General features: G+C 39.8%; 1 protein-coding gene across 4 annotated transcripts in view; it reads right to left on the bottom strand.

The window, feature by feature from the left end:
- The window catches only part of PHACTR2 (phosphatase and actin regulator 2), a 253,020-nt gene that overhangs the window by 15,928 nt on the left and 219,776 nt on the right, over window positions 1-17,316 (bottom strand). For all 4 annotated transcript variants that reach the window (XR_003793690.1, XM_029223676.1, XM_029223674.1 and 1 more), the window contains 5 exons: window positions 15,847-16,046; window positions 14,136-14,292; window positions 10,399-10,454; window positions 4,706-4,767; window positions 1,893-2,030 (listed from right to left, as the gene is read on the bottom strand). Coding sequence is in view for 3 of the 4 variants with exons in the window: in XM_029223676.1 (XP_029079509.1) it covers window positions 1,893-2,030; window positions 4,706-4,767; window positions 10,399-10,454; window positions 14,136-14,292; window positions 15,847-16,046 (613 nt within the window). In the remaining variant the exon portion in view is untranslated. The remainder of the gene's footprint in view (window positions 1-1,892; window positions 2,031-4,705; window positions 4,768-10,398; window positions 10,455-14,135; window positions 14,293-15,846; window positions 16,047-17,316) is intronic.

Below are 17,316 nucleotides of genomic sequence, written 5' to 3'. Positions count from 1 at the left end.
AAACTTGCTATTTCCTACAGGAAACCTGGTATTGACTGATGGTAAGCTTGCCCCACGACCTGAGTATCACAGCCTTCTTCATGCCCTCATGGCTGCCCTCGATCTGAGGGATTTCACCTGCCTGGGGGAAGCCTCCTTTTTTAGGGCACATTCCTCAGTCTGTGTTCTCCATTCCAACCTCAAGGGTTTCCTCCTTGCCTTTTCTGCATAATCCTTGACCTGCTGCACCACTGATTATGCCCTACTCTAGCACTTACTGACTTTTTCTCCTATATAGGCAAACTTTCCCTTTCTTTTCGCTCCTTCCTCATGGCATAAAAGATGGCTCAGGTATTTCCCATAAATTAAAAAATCACTCCCTTGATATTCTTATTTTCCAATTCTACTCACTCAAGCTTTCAGCCTCCACAATCATTTTCCCTCAGGTGTCTACCTTATCATACCTCTTCTTCACAGCGAGACTCTTGAGGTTGTGTTTTATTCTCATGGTCCCCACCACAGTCAGTCAGCTAAAATGCCTCCTTTCACTATGTTACTAACCACTTGTGAGCTGACACTCCCCTTTCTAGGCTGCCGGGCTACAGCTTCTCTTTCCCCACCTCACAGACATTTCTTTTCAGTATTTTTCCAATGTCTCTTCGTGTTGGGTTTCTCGGGCTCTTTTCCCAGCCTCCTTCCCTTCTGTTTTCATTCTGCGCATTCTTCCTTTGTAATCTTACTCCTTTCTAGTTTTCATTTCTTCTTATGAGCTAGTACTGATTCTGTATCTCCAATATGAGCTTGACACATAGTAGGTGCTTTACAGAATGAAATCTCCTATTAGAGGGCATCAGCACAGAGTGTACCTAAATACCTAGTTCTAGCTTTAAGACTGGGTGTGGCATGAGACTACTCAATATGGAATTTTGCTTAGAGACAAAAATTAGAAACCACTATTTGGGAGATCAGGAAAATTGTAAAGTGAAGAATTTAGAAACAAACAAATGGTTGGCAAAATTCTTTATGTAACCATGGTACTCATAAAATAATTAGTCTTTCTTCATGATGGAACCCTCTATATATTTCAGTTATCCTGAACTGTGAGCCATGATATAGATTAAGTGTTGGTAAACCATGACCCATAGGCCAAATGTGGCCCATCATCTGGTTTATTTTATTTATTTAATTAATTAATTTATTTTTATTGGGGTATAGTTGTTTTACAATGTCGTGTTAGTTTCTACTGTGAAGTAGAGTTCCCTGTGCTATACAGCAGGTTCTCATTAGTTATCTATTTGATACATATTAGTATATATACTGTCAATCCCAATCTCCCAATTCATCCCACCACCACCCCCATCTGTTTTTATAAATATAGTTTTATTGGACCACATATACATCCATTCACTTACACACTGTCTATGGCTGCTTTCATGCTACAAAGGCAAAGCTGAGCCACTGCAACAAAGACTGGACGGCCCACAAAGCCTAAAATATTTACTTTCTGGCCATTTATAGAAAAAGTGTGCCAGCCTTGATTAGAGATCAATACCTTTTCCACTGTTAACGTATCCCTTTAAAAGAGTCACTTGTATAAGTTATATTTTCTACAAGTAAGGATAAATCATGGCTGTGGGAAACATGCCCCACCCCAATCCAGGTTTGAATGCAGGCAGGTTATATGGTAACAAAGAACAAGTTTTTTCTGAGACTTAATTGAAAGAAATATGTTGATATTATTAAATGTATCACCTAAGTGTCTTGAATAATCAAAGGCAGAAAATTATTGGGATATTTGGTAATACCTAGTCTCCTAAGATGACTAAGTAAGCAGTAAGTAGGTATTGGAGCTTTTAGAAAAACAATAAAATTATACATAAATAAAATCAGGGCTCAAGCCACTGAGGTCTTGCCTTGTCTGCAGGTGTTAACCTGGCCCAGGGCTTGTCTGCCCGGCGATCATAGTCAGGTGAATCGGTGACTTCCACATACTCATTAAACCGCAGGATCCTTCGAGCTTGCAGCTCTGCCACTGTGGGTCTCAGGCTGAGCTGCAGGAGGATAGGGATGAGTTCAGTAAACCATTTACAGCCTCATGGTGGCACGTTTTCTACAGAGTACTTCAAAGTTATGGTTACATAAGGTCACTTTCAGATATCAAAAAAAAAAAAAAAAAAAGAGGCAGCAGCATCTTGGGAGTTTCTAATGAGAACTAGAAAGCAGTGTGCCCTAATTTTGCAACTATAAAAATCACCATTGTTAGATAGGTCACAGTCTTTAGCAACCATCTGCATTATGCTATTTCCCCCACCTTGCCTGGCATTGTGATAAAGGTGCCTGTCATCTCTGACACGGGGGACAGACACAATAGTAATCCAGATATAGTATGGCTGGTTTGAAGATTGAATTCTCAAGACAAAAGCCCTACAACTTGTAGAAATGAGAATAAAAATCTCTGTTCCTACTATATTAAACCTGCATATTCGGAAATGCACAAAGTTACAACAAAGGAATGGTCCAGTGAAGGGTGTGCCTATGGCGGTCTTCCATGAGAGTCTAAGGACACAGGTCCAGATCTGACATTTACCCTTGGCCAGAAAAGCCGATATGCAGCAATGAGGAGGGGGGACACACTGCACTTCAGTGAGGCCACAGCTGCTTAAACCCAGCTGCAACCTTAAGACACTTCTAATAACTTGGAGTCCCCCTGTGGTTTTTGTCAAATTCAAATTTATGGTTATATTTAATCTACCCTGCCCTGTGTGTATTTGTTTTCCTCTCATGGTCCTTTCTCAAGCCCAAGAACAGACAGAGATCGTCCTGAGAGACTAAGAAACTGGGCCCCTGGTTGAACAGGCATCATCTACTGTACGCTATTAAGTTTCATGCTTTTGTGGCCTTTCTCAGTTGGGAGGTGTCACAGTATTGTCAGACACGTAGAGCCAGGCCTATGTTTTACCCATCGGGTCCATTTTCAGTATTTTTCTCTCCATACATACACTCTATATACAGCCAGACTATCCATGGTTTAAGTGGTCCTCTTTGGAGGCATTCCTTATTAGCATGGGTTCAATTTTTGGAAAAATTAAGCACTCTTACAAAACAAACAAACAAACAAAAACTGATGTTTTTTGTGGTCAAAACTCTCCCCTTTCCTTGGTTTCCTCTTCAGTAAAACCAGAGGCTGAACTGTCAATGCTCTAAAACTCAAGGCATTCAAGGATTCTTAGGTCTGGGTCTACACCCTGAGCCTACTTGACCTGGGATAAGGCAACGGCGGCTCCTTCTGTCTTCATAAAGCCCTGGTAGGTGGTGGACAAAGGGAGGAAAAATCTAAGTGGTTCTGTTATCCTCTCAGTTACTGTGCTATCTATACTGCTAGCTTCTTACTGCCACTCTAGGGCAGGTAGGATTAAGAAGGTAGAGAAACCCTTGCTTCTGGGGACTTCCCACAATGCAAGCGACCAATGGCCACAGAGGTCAGAAGTTCTCCATCTAGTCTTGCCCTTCAGGGCTGTGCCAGTTACGGGGTAGCTATTAGTGCTATGGAATATTTTGCACCTATGGCAGGGAGCTCTGTGTGGTACAGGCTAGTGGGGGTAGGGCAGCTCTGTTGCCTCCCAGAAGGACCCAACTGGATTAAGAAAAGACTATATGTATGACAGAGGTGAGCTGGAGCAAGGAGGAGGGGTTACCGCTTATCTGTAGCTGGTAACTTAATGGCCATTGAATTGCTAGAAGAGCCATCTCAAGAAATTCAGTTTATAGTGTCTTTTTTAACTTGATTATTGTTTGATGTTTGGGATCTCTGAGGAACAAAAGAGATGAATTAAGGCTATTTTTCCCTAAAAATGAAAACCAAAACCTCTCAAAATACAGTCTCTAACTTTTCCATGGGAATGGAGTGCTTCTTCTTTCTGCCTTGGAATGTTTTGGCTGTGAACTCCCCAGCCAGCCCAAATAAATGTGGGTCAGGTCACACTCTTTGCTGCAGATGTCATATTTTACTCATCCTGCCTTATCCAGCTGTGAAAGGTATATCTGAAGAATTACTGAGCAAGGTGTTTATAATGAAATATAAACTCTGACAGTGCTTAATTTTTCCAAAGATTATTATTATTTTAACACTTACCGAAAAAAGCGAGGGCCCTGGTATCAGATTTATATTTTCATAAATGGGTAGAAACAATGGTCTGAGTTTTGGAGGTAAGCCATTTGTCAATTTGGGTAGCACTGCAGCAGGCAAGCTGGATGATCAAGTTCACTTAATAAATTACTCACCCAGCTCAGAATCTTTAGTAATAACAAAGTATTTATTCAGTGTTTCCCAAACTGCATGGAAACAGTGAGCATTTTTACAAACTACACATTGAAATGTTAATAATGGTTATCTCTGAATGGGAGACGTCTGCATGATTTTCTAGTCTTTTTTGTTCCTTTTGGCATTTGAAAAAATTTCACACAGATTATATGTTATTTTCATAATTGGCAAATGTAATTTAAAACTTTTGACTGTCGACTTTTCAAAATTAGCATATTATGCATTAATATAAACATAATTAATATTGCAAACATTACATTGATTTTAATGTCTGTGATTAGTCAGTAGACTAATAGGAATAATTATTCCTAAATATCAGATTTACATGTAAAGCACTGATCTGCATTTTAAAAATGAAGTATATCTCAAAATACACACGCTCGTTAACCATCACAGTTTCATCACCTTTCTGCTGAGTCTGCGTTTCAGTTCCATTTTTGCTTCTTGCTCTTCTTCTTCATTCTTTTCTGTTTATTAATTGGGGGGGGAAGGGGAGGAAAGGCATGAAGACTTAGTTACTATAAAAGATTATACAATCAGAAAAGTAGCTCAGGCCACAGTTATTTGACTTCATGGATATTGATCAAACACTCCACCAACATCTTTAAAAAGTTATCGAAAGATTCTGCAGAAGGATCAATCATTAATTTACAGATAATATTATTGTTTTCCTTATAGGATTGGTTTATTTACTAATTGTAAAACTTTTTGCTTCCTGACTGCTTGTTCTATTCTGAAAAAACCACAAGAGTGCCCATACTCCAGTGAAAGCCTCTCACTGCTGATCATCTCATAGGCTTTTATAAGCACAATTTATCAGAATTCAGATAAAAACTTACTACTGGATCTGACCTTTGCGTGAAAATCTGAATCACATCAAAAAACCAAATCAGAACCACCTGATGCATGTCTGAGATGCTGATTTCCATTCAAATCCAAGCAAAATACTTTTCTGCTTTGGTTTCCATAGAAGCAGAATGTAATCATTTCTTTGGACTTTGCTTTCAAACCAGAATGTTCTGAATGGGGTTATGGTGTACGGTTGATGGAGATGATTTATTTTCTTGTGATGCTAAGTTTCCAAAGTCTTCTCTTTCTCTAGTGCTTCACCAAGTAGTACAATTTAAAGGCCAACTCAAATGAACGCTGTCCAACAGATGGAATTAAGAAAAAATTGTCCAGAATTTTAAAAGAAATAAACACTGCTCAGGATTTTAATGGTTGCTATTTGATGAACTTCTCTCTGTTGGTTCCTGTAGCTCATACTTTGTTTGATAAGTGAGCATAGATTCTTGGATACCAATGCTTACGAAAGAATGTCTTTTAGAAAGTGCTGTTATGAATTCTACTGAAGGAAAATCACACTGTATAAAGGCTCAACCAAAAGGCTGAAAAAGAAAAGTCTCCTCTGTAACAGACAGATTTACTTTTAAAATTCAAACAGACTTCTTAGCACTAAGATTGTTTTTACTGTGAATACAGTATCAGTATTCAATATTTGCAACATCTGTATTTGCTAGCTGAACATGCTAACTTCTCTCTTAATTTTCCTTATCTGGGCAGGGAAAAGTCTTGACATTCTTCTGAAATACTAATTTTAATTTATAAGAAAGAGGATGATCAGTCTGGTTATTTAGACAAAGAATGAACATAAACTGAAATTACCCTGCAAGACAAGAAACAACTAGATAGTATGCTTTCATTAAGCGCCTGTGAGTGTCAAACAAAATCTGATTATAATTCAGATTTCTTCCTATGAAAATACTGTAGGATCTTCTAATTGCTTCACAAAATATATTGCAATATATCCTTAAAACACATCCTTAGGGTCAAATAATTACTTTACTATTATTATTTTTTAAAGGAAGTGGGGAGACTCAGAATGCAGGCAGACATCTGCTGCTCTCTCTTTTTTTAAATTAATTAATTAATTAATTTTATTTATTTGGCTGCACTGGGTCTTCGTTGCTGTGTGCAGGCTTTCTCTAGTTGCGGTGAGCGGGGGCTACTCTTGGTTGCAGTGCGCAGGCTTCTCATTGCGGTGGCTTCTCTTGTTGCAGAGCACAGGCTCTAGGCACGTGGGCTTCAGTAGTTGTGGCACGCAGGCTCAGTAGTTGTGGCTCGTGAGCTCTAGAGCTCAGGCTCAGTAGTTGTGGTGCACGGGCTTAGATGCTCCAAGGCATGCGGAATCTTCCCGGACCAGGGCTTGAACCCGTGTCCCCTTCATTGGCAGGCAGATGCTTAACCACTGCGCCACCAGGGAAGTCCCAAATAATTACTTTATATGAGTTGGATAAGGCATGTGGATTGTAAATTATATATAATAGACAAATACCGAGCTTGTGGTTCATGTGATTCAAACTAGGGCTTTACAGGGTCAGGCCTTTGATGATATTAATAAAAAGAAAAATATAATTGTTACAACATTTCAGTTATTCTTTCTATATAATGATTATGCTACATTTTCAAAGGTACTTTCCAAAGACAAAATACTGGATATCTAGTATGACTCAAAGCTAACAAATGCTCCAATTTTCAAGAAATACACAAAACATAATTTCCTGGAAGAGAATATTAGATAATTTTGCTTTATGAAGCATACTGCACATCTAGGTGTCAGCCAGTGATATTTAAAAAAAGAAGGGCCAACTGTAAATAAACAGGATTTTACCAATTGGGAATTCTTCTCTAACATCAGGAACTGACTTCCTTAGATTTCCCATATTTGAAATTATGCCTCTAAAGAAGTTAGAGGAAGAGGGTGAGAGGTGGAGGAAGGCCAACGTTCCTAGGAATCTTACTAAATAGTCATTGGTAAATCTTCTACTAAGAGTCAAGGTTAAACCTTAAACTTGGTTTTAAAAAATTCACCAAGGGAATTCCCTGGTGGTCCAGTGGTTAGGACTCCGTGCTTTCACTGCTGAGGGCCTGGGTTTGATTCCTGGTTGGGGAACTAAGATCCCACAAGCCGTGCAGTACGAGCAAAACAAAACAAAACAAAACAAAAATTCACCGAGTTTTTGGAACTTTAAAAAAGAAATTATTAGAGGGCTAATTGTAAAGTAGGATGAAAGCACGTCTGGTCACTTTAAACAGACTGGAGGGATACTCATGAAGGAAGTGACTGGCTCACTGACAAATCTCACCCTCAGTAACTCATCAGAGCAGAGAGGGGCGGGTATCAGAACAGCCACGGAAAGCGTTTGCCATAAGCATACAAACGATACACGTAGTTTAACAGCAGTGGGCGCTACAAGAAACCTGCCTGCCAAGTGCTGCCCAGAGCCTTTCATGGATGATGCGAAAAGGAGAAGAAAGAAAAGCACCAAAGTACCAACAACTGGAGTAAGATATTCTTCAGTCACCAACTCAGATAAGATGGATTAAAAATAGCCAAACATTTTTTTGTGGGATTGTTTCACCTTTTGCTGTTTTACATGTTTCCATATGGGTGTTGGTAAGAAATGAAAATACATTTATAAACCTATTTTGAAATACATCCAAAAAATAAGATGGCTCCATGGATGGACAGATATGTGATAAAGTAAGATGTTAATGGTAGAATAAAGATAGTAGATATATGGGTATTACTGTAAAATTATTTCAGCTTTTCTGTATGCTTTAAAAATTACATAACAAAACACTGGGGGAAAATACATGCAGAACTCAATGGCTTAATACATGTTTTCTCTATGACGATTTAGCTGGAATTATGGCCCTAGCTAAACAGTATTAGAGGACCTGAATATTTTATCCCTACCCTGTAGAAGATGTTCCACGAACATCTCTTTTCCTGATACGCAAAAGTTGATCCTGCAAACACCAAAACTTGCTTTCTATTTTAACAATATTAAGAAACTAGTTCTAAAATCTAACTTAATATATATGTTTTTTTAAAAACCCTAGATGCACTAAAATAGGAAAGAGATCAAATTAGGTGTGATACTGGGAAAGATACTAAGAAATGAAATTTGTCCTGTGGTCTCCAATTAATGCTATCAGTGTTGACTGCCATTTGATTCATGTTTATTAAACTAGTGACAGGCTTGGATTTGAGCACTGCTGAATGTTTTATGCTGTGAATTAGTTTCCTAATCTGTCAAGAAAAGATGACCTCGTTAAATAAGTGTCCTTAAAAATCACACCACATCACACACAGACTTTTCTTCAAATAGACAATCATATTGCTTTTGAACAAAAGATGGAGACAAAACAAACGAGAGTAATCTATGGGGAAGAACACAGAAACAAGAGGAACTGAATAAAGTGTTGTCAGCTCTGGCCATCCAGTTCCCTGGGGCTGCTCAGCAGAATGTTTTGGGTGTCCTCCACCAGTTCTCTTTTCTGCTTCCCTTGGCCATACATTATGTCAGGAGATCATAAGCCAGTTATCAGCTTCTCCAGACTGGAAACGTGTCTTTTGTTTCCAGCATAAGCACATTTAGACAAACTAAGAAGGAAGTAAAAAAAGGCTGGAGTCAAATCTGAAGTTGACTTTGGCGTTTCACCCTTTCCCCAACCTCCAGGAAAATGGAGTATATAAAGCCAACACAGCACTTAAGATCAATGTGCGATACATTTCTAATCTATGAAACAGTTCCTCAAATAACCAAACAGCAATGTGGTTTGGCTCTGTGTGTCTCCCAGCAGCAGGAAAGAATTACCCAGAATTCGCTCTTTCTTTTTTTTCTAGGTATTCCATCAGGCAGCCAATAAGATACACTCTCTGTGTTTTCAGAGCTTATGGACTGCATTTGAGCTTATCTACAATTTAACTCATAAATATTTTCCAGGAACCTATTATTAAAAACCATGAGCCTTTTTGGTTTGGTTTTGTTGTCAAAATGAGATGTTGCTTTCATTCTTCCTCAGAAAGCTAAACACAGTTTTGGTTTTTTTTTCTTATCTAGCCATGACTTTTTCCATCTCCAAACTGGCTCTTCTACACACTGATGGTCACTTAAGTCCTTCTTCTTTGGGTTCCATGCCAGTTATGCTCAAAAAAGGCCAGAAAAAAACCTTGCAAGGAACGAACCCCATAGACTGGAAGTTCATCCCACTGTTCAGTCTTCACTGTCCGGTTGTCTTAGTAATAGCAACTGTAGTATAAATATGCTGTTAAAATCTTTCTTTCCTTCAGGAAAGAAAACAACTCATTTGGAGAATGGGGATCACCCAGACAGGCCAACTTGACTCTTAAAGCCTGGTTGAAGAAGATTTCCTGCACGCCAGTGGCTCATTACTATTATAGTACTCTCTGGAGTTTTGCCCATCCCTGCTGTTTGAATATTTCATACAATAAAAAGCTCTTTTGAGACTGGGTTAATAATATAGAAAACTACAGCTAGGCTCAATTTAAAAATATCCATTATTTAACTCACTGTGGTTAGTAACCACATCGATCCACTACAGCACAACAAACCACTTCTATTCATTTTATAGTTTCAACATATGAACTCCAATAACGTAAATACGACCGGACCAATGAGTAAAATGTAAAGTCCAAGAAAATAGAGGGGGAAAGAGAATGGGAAAGTGAAGTAGGAAAATGAATGGAGGACTCCTTAAGTGCTGAAAAATTATAAATAACTCAAGAGGGAAACAGAGTTATCATAACAAAGGAAAATGAAATGGATTGAAAAATTCCTTTTCCCATAATTCTGTTTTAAATGGAGTCATTTGTTAAACCTGGCAACAAACTATTATTAATAATAATATAGGAATGTTTGATTTATTTCCTCGTGGATTTTTTGGTCTTTTCTTTGACATTTAGCTGCAAGCAGACTAGAGCATTTTCTTCTATTTAATATTTGGGTGAAAGAATACATGGAATAAATTTCATCTTTCTTAAAAACAACTGTCACAACCACGACACTGCTCTGGGGTATCTCAGGCTTAAAGCCATAAAATGAAACACAAACGTCAAGAAATTATTTTTAAAATGATATAAATAAATATATAAAAATGTGATCTAAATGGGCCATTTCAGTCATTCGTGAATAAATATATTAAGGTTCCCTGCTGACAAATGGATTTTCTCTAGAGGGAGCTTGTTCATGGTTACACGAGGAATTCGCTGTGTAGTACAGGATACTCACGCTTCAGGATATTTCTTTGCTCTAATTCTTCAGTTGTGGGCCTCTGGCTAAGTCTCCTGTGATGAAAAAACAGATATGCTGCCAGTTACAAACAAGGCCGCCTTAATGGGAGACGCAAAATAAAACAACAAGCAAAGCTGTATTTTTTTGTGTTTTGAGAAACAAAAATCCATTTTTAAGCCTCCTTTCCATTAGTTTGGAGACTAGAGATTGTGGCTGAGACTGCTAACTACCCCCCCGCACCCATACTCCCTTCTTCCTTTTAGAAACAGAACCCCCAGAGTTTTAGCTGAACATCCAGCTATAGATTTCTGCCTCCCTACAGGCAAGGTGCAGCCGTGTGACTGAGTTCTTGCAATGGGATGTGAGCAGAAGCGGTGTTTGTAATGTCTGCTTTTTACACTTAAAGTGACTGGGTGTGTGTTCCCTTCTCTCTTTCCTTCTTCCACAGGCTAGAACTTAAACATGGTCATGTGAGCCAGCTCAGATCATGCAGATGAGGATATCCACGGAGATGGAAGAGCAACAAGACGGAAGGAACCTGGGCGCCTATCTGACTGCCTGGAGCTGTGCTCGCCACCCATGCTGGACAGCCCACCTACCCCTGCACTGCGATGTGAAAAAGAAGCAAACATGTGGAAGTGGCTTGTTTGGACCACTGCACTTTTTGGTCTCTGTTAGAGCAGCTTAGCCTGTACCCTAGTTAACATACAGATAACTAGAATCTAAAAAAAGGCTCAAGGGTTCATACCAAGTCATGAGATGATCAATTTATACTGCACAGTGCTTTCAGGAAAATACTACTTTCGGGATCTCAAATAAATTTACAATGTATGTAAAGTTATCTTGAGGTATACAGGCCGTTTCCATCAACCTTCAAGAAAAGCCAGGCTCATTTGGGATTAGTACCTGATCATTTGTACACAAGGGCTCAATGTCTTATTAACCCATTATAATTTTGTTCTTGGTCTTGTTTACATTATTAATTTGTTGCTAATCACAGACAAAAACTTCCTCTGGATGTATTGATAGACTGAATTTGTGCAAATTAAACTAATATACATGAAAGGCAATCTTAATGCAAGATACTATCAATTCTAAATGTTTATGGCTGTGACAGAAATGGTATGAAGAATTAAAATCAATGATATTTTGAATAGCTCATTAAAAAGTTTAACATTTAATCTTCATCAGCGCTACCTTGAAATTCACTTAGTAAGTGAGCCCACAAAAAAAGCCAGTGAACATCTATGCCAGCCAGATTTTGTGCCATTCATATATCCTATACTATATATCTGTACGATATCATCCCCCAAAGACATCATCCTTCTTTTGTTTATGGAGTTTCCTTTCTCTGGAATGCCCTCCTCTCCTTCTTCACCTACTGAAATCTTTTTTTTTTTTTTGCGGTACGCGGGCCTCTCACTGTTGTGGCCTCTCCCGTTGCAGAGCACAGGCTCCGGATGCGCAGGCTCAGCGGCCATGGCTCACGGGCCCAGCCGCTCCGCGGCACGTGGGATCCTCCCGGACCGGGGCACGAACGCGTGTCCCCTGCATCGGCAGGCAGACAGACTCTCAACCACTGCGCCACCAGGGAAGCCCTGAAATCTTTTAAGTTATTAAAGGCTCCTGGTTCTTTGTCCCTCTACAGCAGTTCTACATAAATTATACATCGATTAAAGCACTTATTATTATAAAGATAGTAATCACAGCTCTCATTAGTTCATCCTTTTAAGTCCCAGTCACTGTGCTGGGTGCTTAGCTTACATTATCTTGAATCCTTGAAACAATTCAGCAGGGTGGCAGCCAGTTCCCATTTTACAGATAAGAAAACGAGAGATTAGTTCCCTTGCCTTCCAGAAAACACTACTGAACGACAGAGTCAGGACTCCTACGTGGTTCTCTTGACCTAGATGTTTGTGCTTTTTACATGATCTCCATCACTCAGTATAAATTTTGCCTCTTTCACTAGACATGGAGTCCTCTAAGGCAGGAACTGTAAGTGGTTTATCTTTGAATGACAGGGACTAGGTGTGCTGGGTTTGTAGAAAAACAATTCTATAAAATTTATATACTTATAAAACTAAAAACCCTACCCTGATCTGATTTTTATAGATATGGACTACATGTGTGTTTCTAGAGGCTCTCAAACTTTTGGGGGTTGGAGTGGAATTTTACAAAAACAGAAGAAGTGCTGCTGTGGTTGGCTACTTAGACCTACAATGAAGGAGTCCTCTCCCGCCTCAGCCCAAAAACACACCCGCTTCCCTAGCTCTCCCCAGGAAGCCTGAGTATCCTCTCCAAGAAATCCTAATACAGAGTTAGAAAACCACCACTCTACAGTTATTTCATGGTGTCAACTTCTCACAATGTTCTTCATCAGTCCCCTGTTTTTGAGTGTTTCGGGTTTGCTTTAATTTGTCACTGCTCTAAATACCCTTCAAATAAACATCTTTGGAAAACACAGGGTTTTTTTCCCTTTTAGATTATTTCCTTCTTGTATAACCTCCCAAACGGAATTACCATGTAAAGAAATACTGTTTTAGAATTCTTTTCTTGTATTATTAAGTTGTTCTTCAGAAATATTGAACAAGGGCGAAGTATATGTGTCCTATTTTCTCATAAAGTTGCCGACATTGGGTTTAATTTATAAAAGTGTTTTGCTAATTTAAGAGGTAATACTTTAATAAAAAATATTTAATGTTCTTAAGTGCTCGCTAGGATCTAGGCACTAACATACCTTCAGTGTACCATCTCATTTAATCTGCACAAGCCCCGGCTTGGCCCCATCTACAAAACAGACAGTGGTTTCTGAACCCCTCACACGCCTACCCTGCAGATACACCACAGTCACAGAAATCTTCCACTTCCAAGCAAGGGGAGGACTTTTCTCCCACCTCCAAATCTTGTTCTGGTGTTCCAGGCTGTTCCCTTCTCCCAATTTACGCAACCTATTTTTTATGCAGAGTGAGGGAAGTTAGCAAAACAACTAAGATTTAAATATGCTTAAACTGATCATAAAAAGGAGAGTTTCAGCACTTGCTTCTGTTAAAACTGCCAGTTCCATGGACTTCCAATGCCACGAGTGGCAAAAGTAGAAATCCTACAATGGCGGAGGTAGGAAGTGGAGTCAGATGACCATTTATTTGAAGTGAAGAGGGGGAAGTTTCGATATGGGGGCTATGGCTACCTGACTAGGATGGAACTGGCCCTTGAAGCTACTTAATATTTCTGTAGTCTCGCAGCCCCCAGGGCAGAAGCGGATGGCAGTCATAGGAATGCTATAGGGAGTCCATGAATCAAACCGGGAGTTGGGCAAACTATGGCCCGCAGGCTAACTCTGGCCTGCTGCCTGTTTTAGTGAAGAATGTTTTCTTGGAATGTAGCCGTGCTTATCTGTTTATGTATTGTTTATGGCTGCTTTCATGCTACAATAGCACAGTCAAGTAGCTGCAATAGGGACTGTCTGGCCAACAAAGCCTAAGAGATTTACTAACTGGTCCTTTATAGAAAAAGTTTGCCCCCACTTGGATCGGGCTTTGGCGACCTCAAAGCTACTGGCTAGCTGGACCAAAAAGGAGCTTCTTTGAGCGATTCACCATCCAAGACCAACTTTAGAAGACCAGATAGGCCAGGCGTGCCCTTCCATGAGGGAGTCACGGTGATCTCAGTTAGGGAGGGAACTGTAGGAAGGAGAAAAGTAAGAATTAGTGCTGTCCCCAGATTTCAGCAATTACCTGACAAGCTCAGTTCCAATTTGCTGTCGGATTTCCTGCCTCTCTTCTTCAGAGGTACGCTGCAAGATGTTTTTGTCCTCTAATTCCTTCTTAGACGGTCTGTTGCCAAGTTTGATAGCAAGAGTATCCCTTCGTCGTATTTTACTTGCCAAAGCACCTGAGGATTAGAAAAGGCAGAAATGCAGAGAAAGGATTTTAGCCAGTGGCACTCAGGTTACACGTGGGCAGGGACTTTAAATAGAGTCCAGACCAAATTCTTTATTCACATGCAACGATAGAACTTTAATTAACCTGAAGAAAAAGTAGTTTCAAGTTGGATGTAGTTCGTTTTGAAAAACTGAAGAACTGTTTTTTTGTTTTGGTTTGGTTTTTTAAACATCTTTATTGTAGTATAATTGCTTTACAATGGTGTGAAGAACTGTTTTTTAAAATATTCCGAAAAATGTTGGGAAACCCTGAAAAAACCAGCAAGTATCACCTCATCTTTTGGACAGTGACATTTGAAGTTTATTCTGCTGAGACGGCATACCACGGAAACTACTGATTGCATAACGCCTTTTCTTTTTCGAGTCTTAAACACTTAGCCCCTTTGCTTATTCTGTAGAGTAAATCCTCGTCTTCCCTTTTCCTCCCCCCACTCAGAAAACCACACTGACAAAAGTCTACCTGTGATACCTATGTTTTAATCCTAAATTACCCAGGAATCCCTGATATCTCACAGAGGATAGTAAATACCAATGAATGATAATGATTTTTGTTATTTTTGATCTGATTGTCATTTGATGATTTTTCATTGTTCAGTACAAACTAGAAGGAATTTGACAATGCTGTTTAATCATGAATATATTAATAACTTTTCATAATCTGTAAATTCAATTCCGTACTGAATCGCTCCCAAGTCATCTTTCTCAGAATATTATTTTAAAAATAGCATTTTTCCAGTTCCCTAAGTTATATATAAATGGTTGGCTTTATCCACTTTACTAGCATTCCTTCTTAGAAGGCATGCCACCTTTCTTATCATGGATGAGTGACTGTTTTTAATTCTTAAAAGGTATTAGTCATTCTTGACTCATTCCTCCTTTTAAACCACAGTATAAAAGTGAGTGAAATTCTTGGGCTTCCCTGGTGGCACAGTGGTTGAGAGTCCGCCTGCCGATGCGGGGGACACGGGTTCGTGCCCCGGTCCGGGAAGATCCCACATGCCGCAGAGCGGCTGGGCCCGTGAGCCATGGCCGCTGAGCCTGCGCGTCCGGAGCCTGTGCTCCGCGGCGGGAGAGGCCACAACAGTGAGAGGTCCGCGTACCGCAAAAAAAAAAAAAAAAAGTGCGTGAAATTCTCAAACATCCCCCATGAGTAATCCAGCAAATCCCGCACTGATGCTCTTTATTCAAGAAAGGTCCCAGTGTGGAAGCGCCATCTTTGATCAATCTGAGAAAGGCCTCTGTTTGACTTTCTGGACAAATTCAAATATGCATACTGGCCTCATAGACTGACTCCCCCACCGCCCTGCCCGGTGGAATCATCTTCCAGAAAGGACTCTCATCTAAAGCTAGACCTCAGAAGATATACATTTCTAATCTGAGAAAGGCACATGAGGGGAAAGAAAACATCAGGTGTCGGGCTCCTGATGAGGCTTTTGCTCTTTACAGGCTGCAGCTGCTTCTGCCCACCACAGACTTCCCTCCCTCCCTCCTGAAAAGAGCCTTACTTTCTCCACTGCCGTCCTCGTCTTCATCCTCTTCATCGTCATCAGTATACAAGACAGGCCCATCAGAGTCAGAGTCATTGGCCTGGTATTCCCTTTGGCCTTCGTCCTCTGAGGCACTGAAGGATTCTGAAGATTCTCCCATCAGCCCAGGAGTCAGAAGCTGAGGCGCTGCCTTCCCCAGCTCGTCTTTGGTTGTGAAACTGTGAAAGGCACAGAAACATGGGGGTGGTGTGAAGCTCAGAGCAACCCTCGGGGATGATGCCGGCACATGAGACAGAACTCTAGTTTCATAAACATCCTTCAGGCTGGTGAAAGGAGAAAGCAGACACAAGCCAGCTAACGTCACTGAAATGGGGCAACAATACTGCATTCCTTAATTCCCAAGGCTTTAGAGTCTTCATCTGTAAAATGAAAAGGATTGACCAGGTGGTGACTGACATATTTAGTACATGAATATTGTAAAACTATGTTTTGAACATTTATTTTTCCCTAGCAATAGGAGGTTCTGTGGAAAGAACAATGGGCTAGCGGTTCTTAGATATTTGATTTTGCCTCCACTTTTTCTTGGACCTGTAACTCCTACTTATCTTTCATGTCTAGCTTAAAGCCTCAGCTCCCTGAGGACTCTCTCATTGGCCATCAGACTAGTTCCTTGGCCTCTCTCCCTGCTCCCACGGTGCCCACCGCACTGGAGCACTTAGTACACTGCATCTCAGTCTGCCTCCCCAGCCCGCCAAAGCTCCTTGACAAGCAGAACTCATATCATGTCGTAGCCCAGCCCAGTACCTAGAACGGTACTGACACAGAAAAGTTTATCTTCTTTAATTGGTATATGAATTAATCCTACTTTCATCATAGTCAGTGAATTAACAGTAAAAAATTATATATCTTCTCCATTTGTAAAACTGCCTGTCATAAGATTATACTAATAACATGAGATGGAAAATGTGAAAGCTAAGTGGACTCTTTAGAAGAAAGGTGATATGTCAGGATGCAATGAGTTTCTATTATTTAGCTTGGTGAGAGTCTCTGACTTCAAGTTACTATAAATATACAAAGCTTGCCAATTTTCACAGACCAGAATTCAAAAAAATACTTTACATCAAAAACATATCATATCAAAAACAATGTAATCTTCATTTTAAGATACAGAAGTTCCCCACATTGCTTTCTGATATAAATAGAAGAATCCAAATTTGGACGTCACACTTCTGAAAGACCGTTCAGTGCAAAACATGTGCTTGCTGTTCTCACTGAAAAAAATCAAAAAACAGTTCTCTGAATGATAAAAACAGGTAAACTTTGTCAGAATCGGAGGTACTGACATTCAACTTTGTGGATGATAAGCCTAAGCGTTCTCAAAATTCTCTATTTTTCACTTATTAGAAAAATCCAACAGCCAAACATTCTTGTTTTCAAAGAAGGAAATACGAAATTTCTGTCTTAATTGTGTGAAATACATAAAGCCTA

Source organism: Monodon monoceros, unplaced genomic scaffold (genome assembly GCF_005190385.1).
Source record: "Monodon monoceros isolate NGI ecotype Baffin Bay Population unplaced genomic scaffold, NGI_Narwhal_1 Super_Scaffold_15, whole genome shotgun sequence".
Taxonomy (NCBI): Eukaryota; Metazoa; Chordata; class Mammalia; order Artiodactyla; family Monodontidae; genus Monodon; species Monodon monoceros.
The sequence above is the reverse complement of the archived record's forward strand: the minus strand, read 5'-3'. Positions and strand labels throughout refer to the sequence as shown.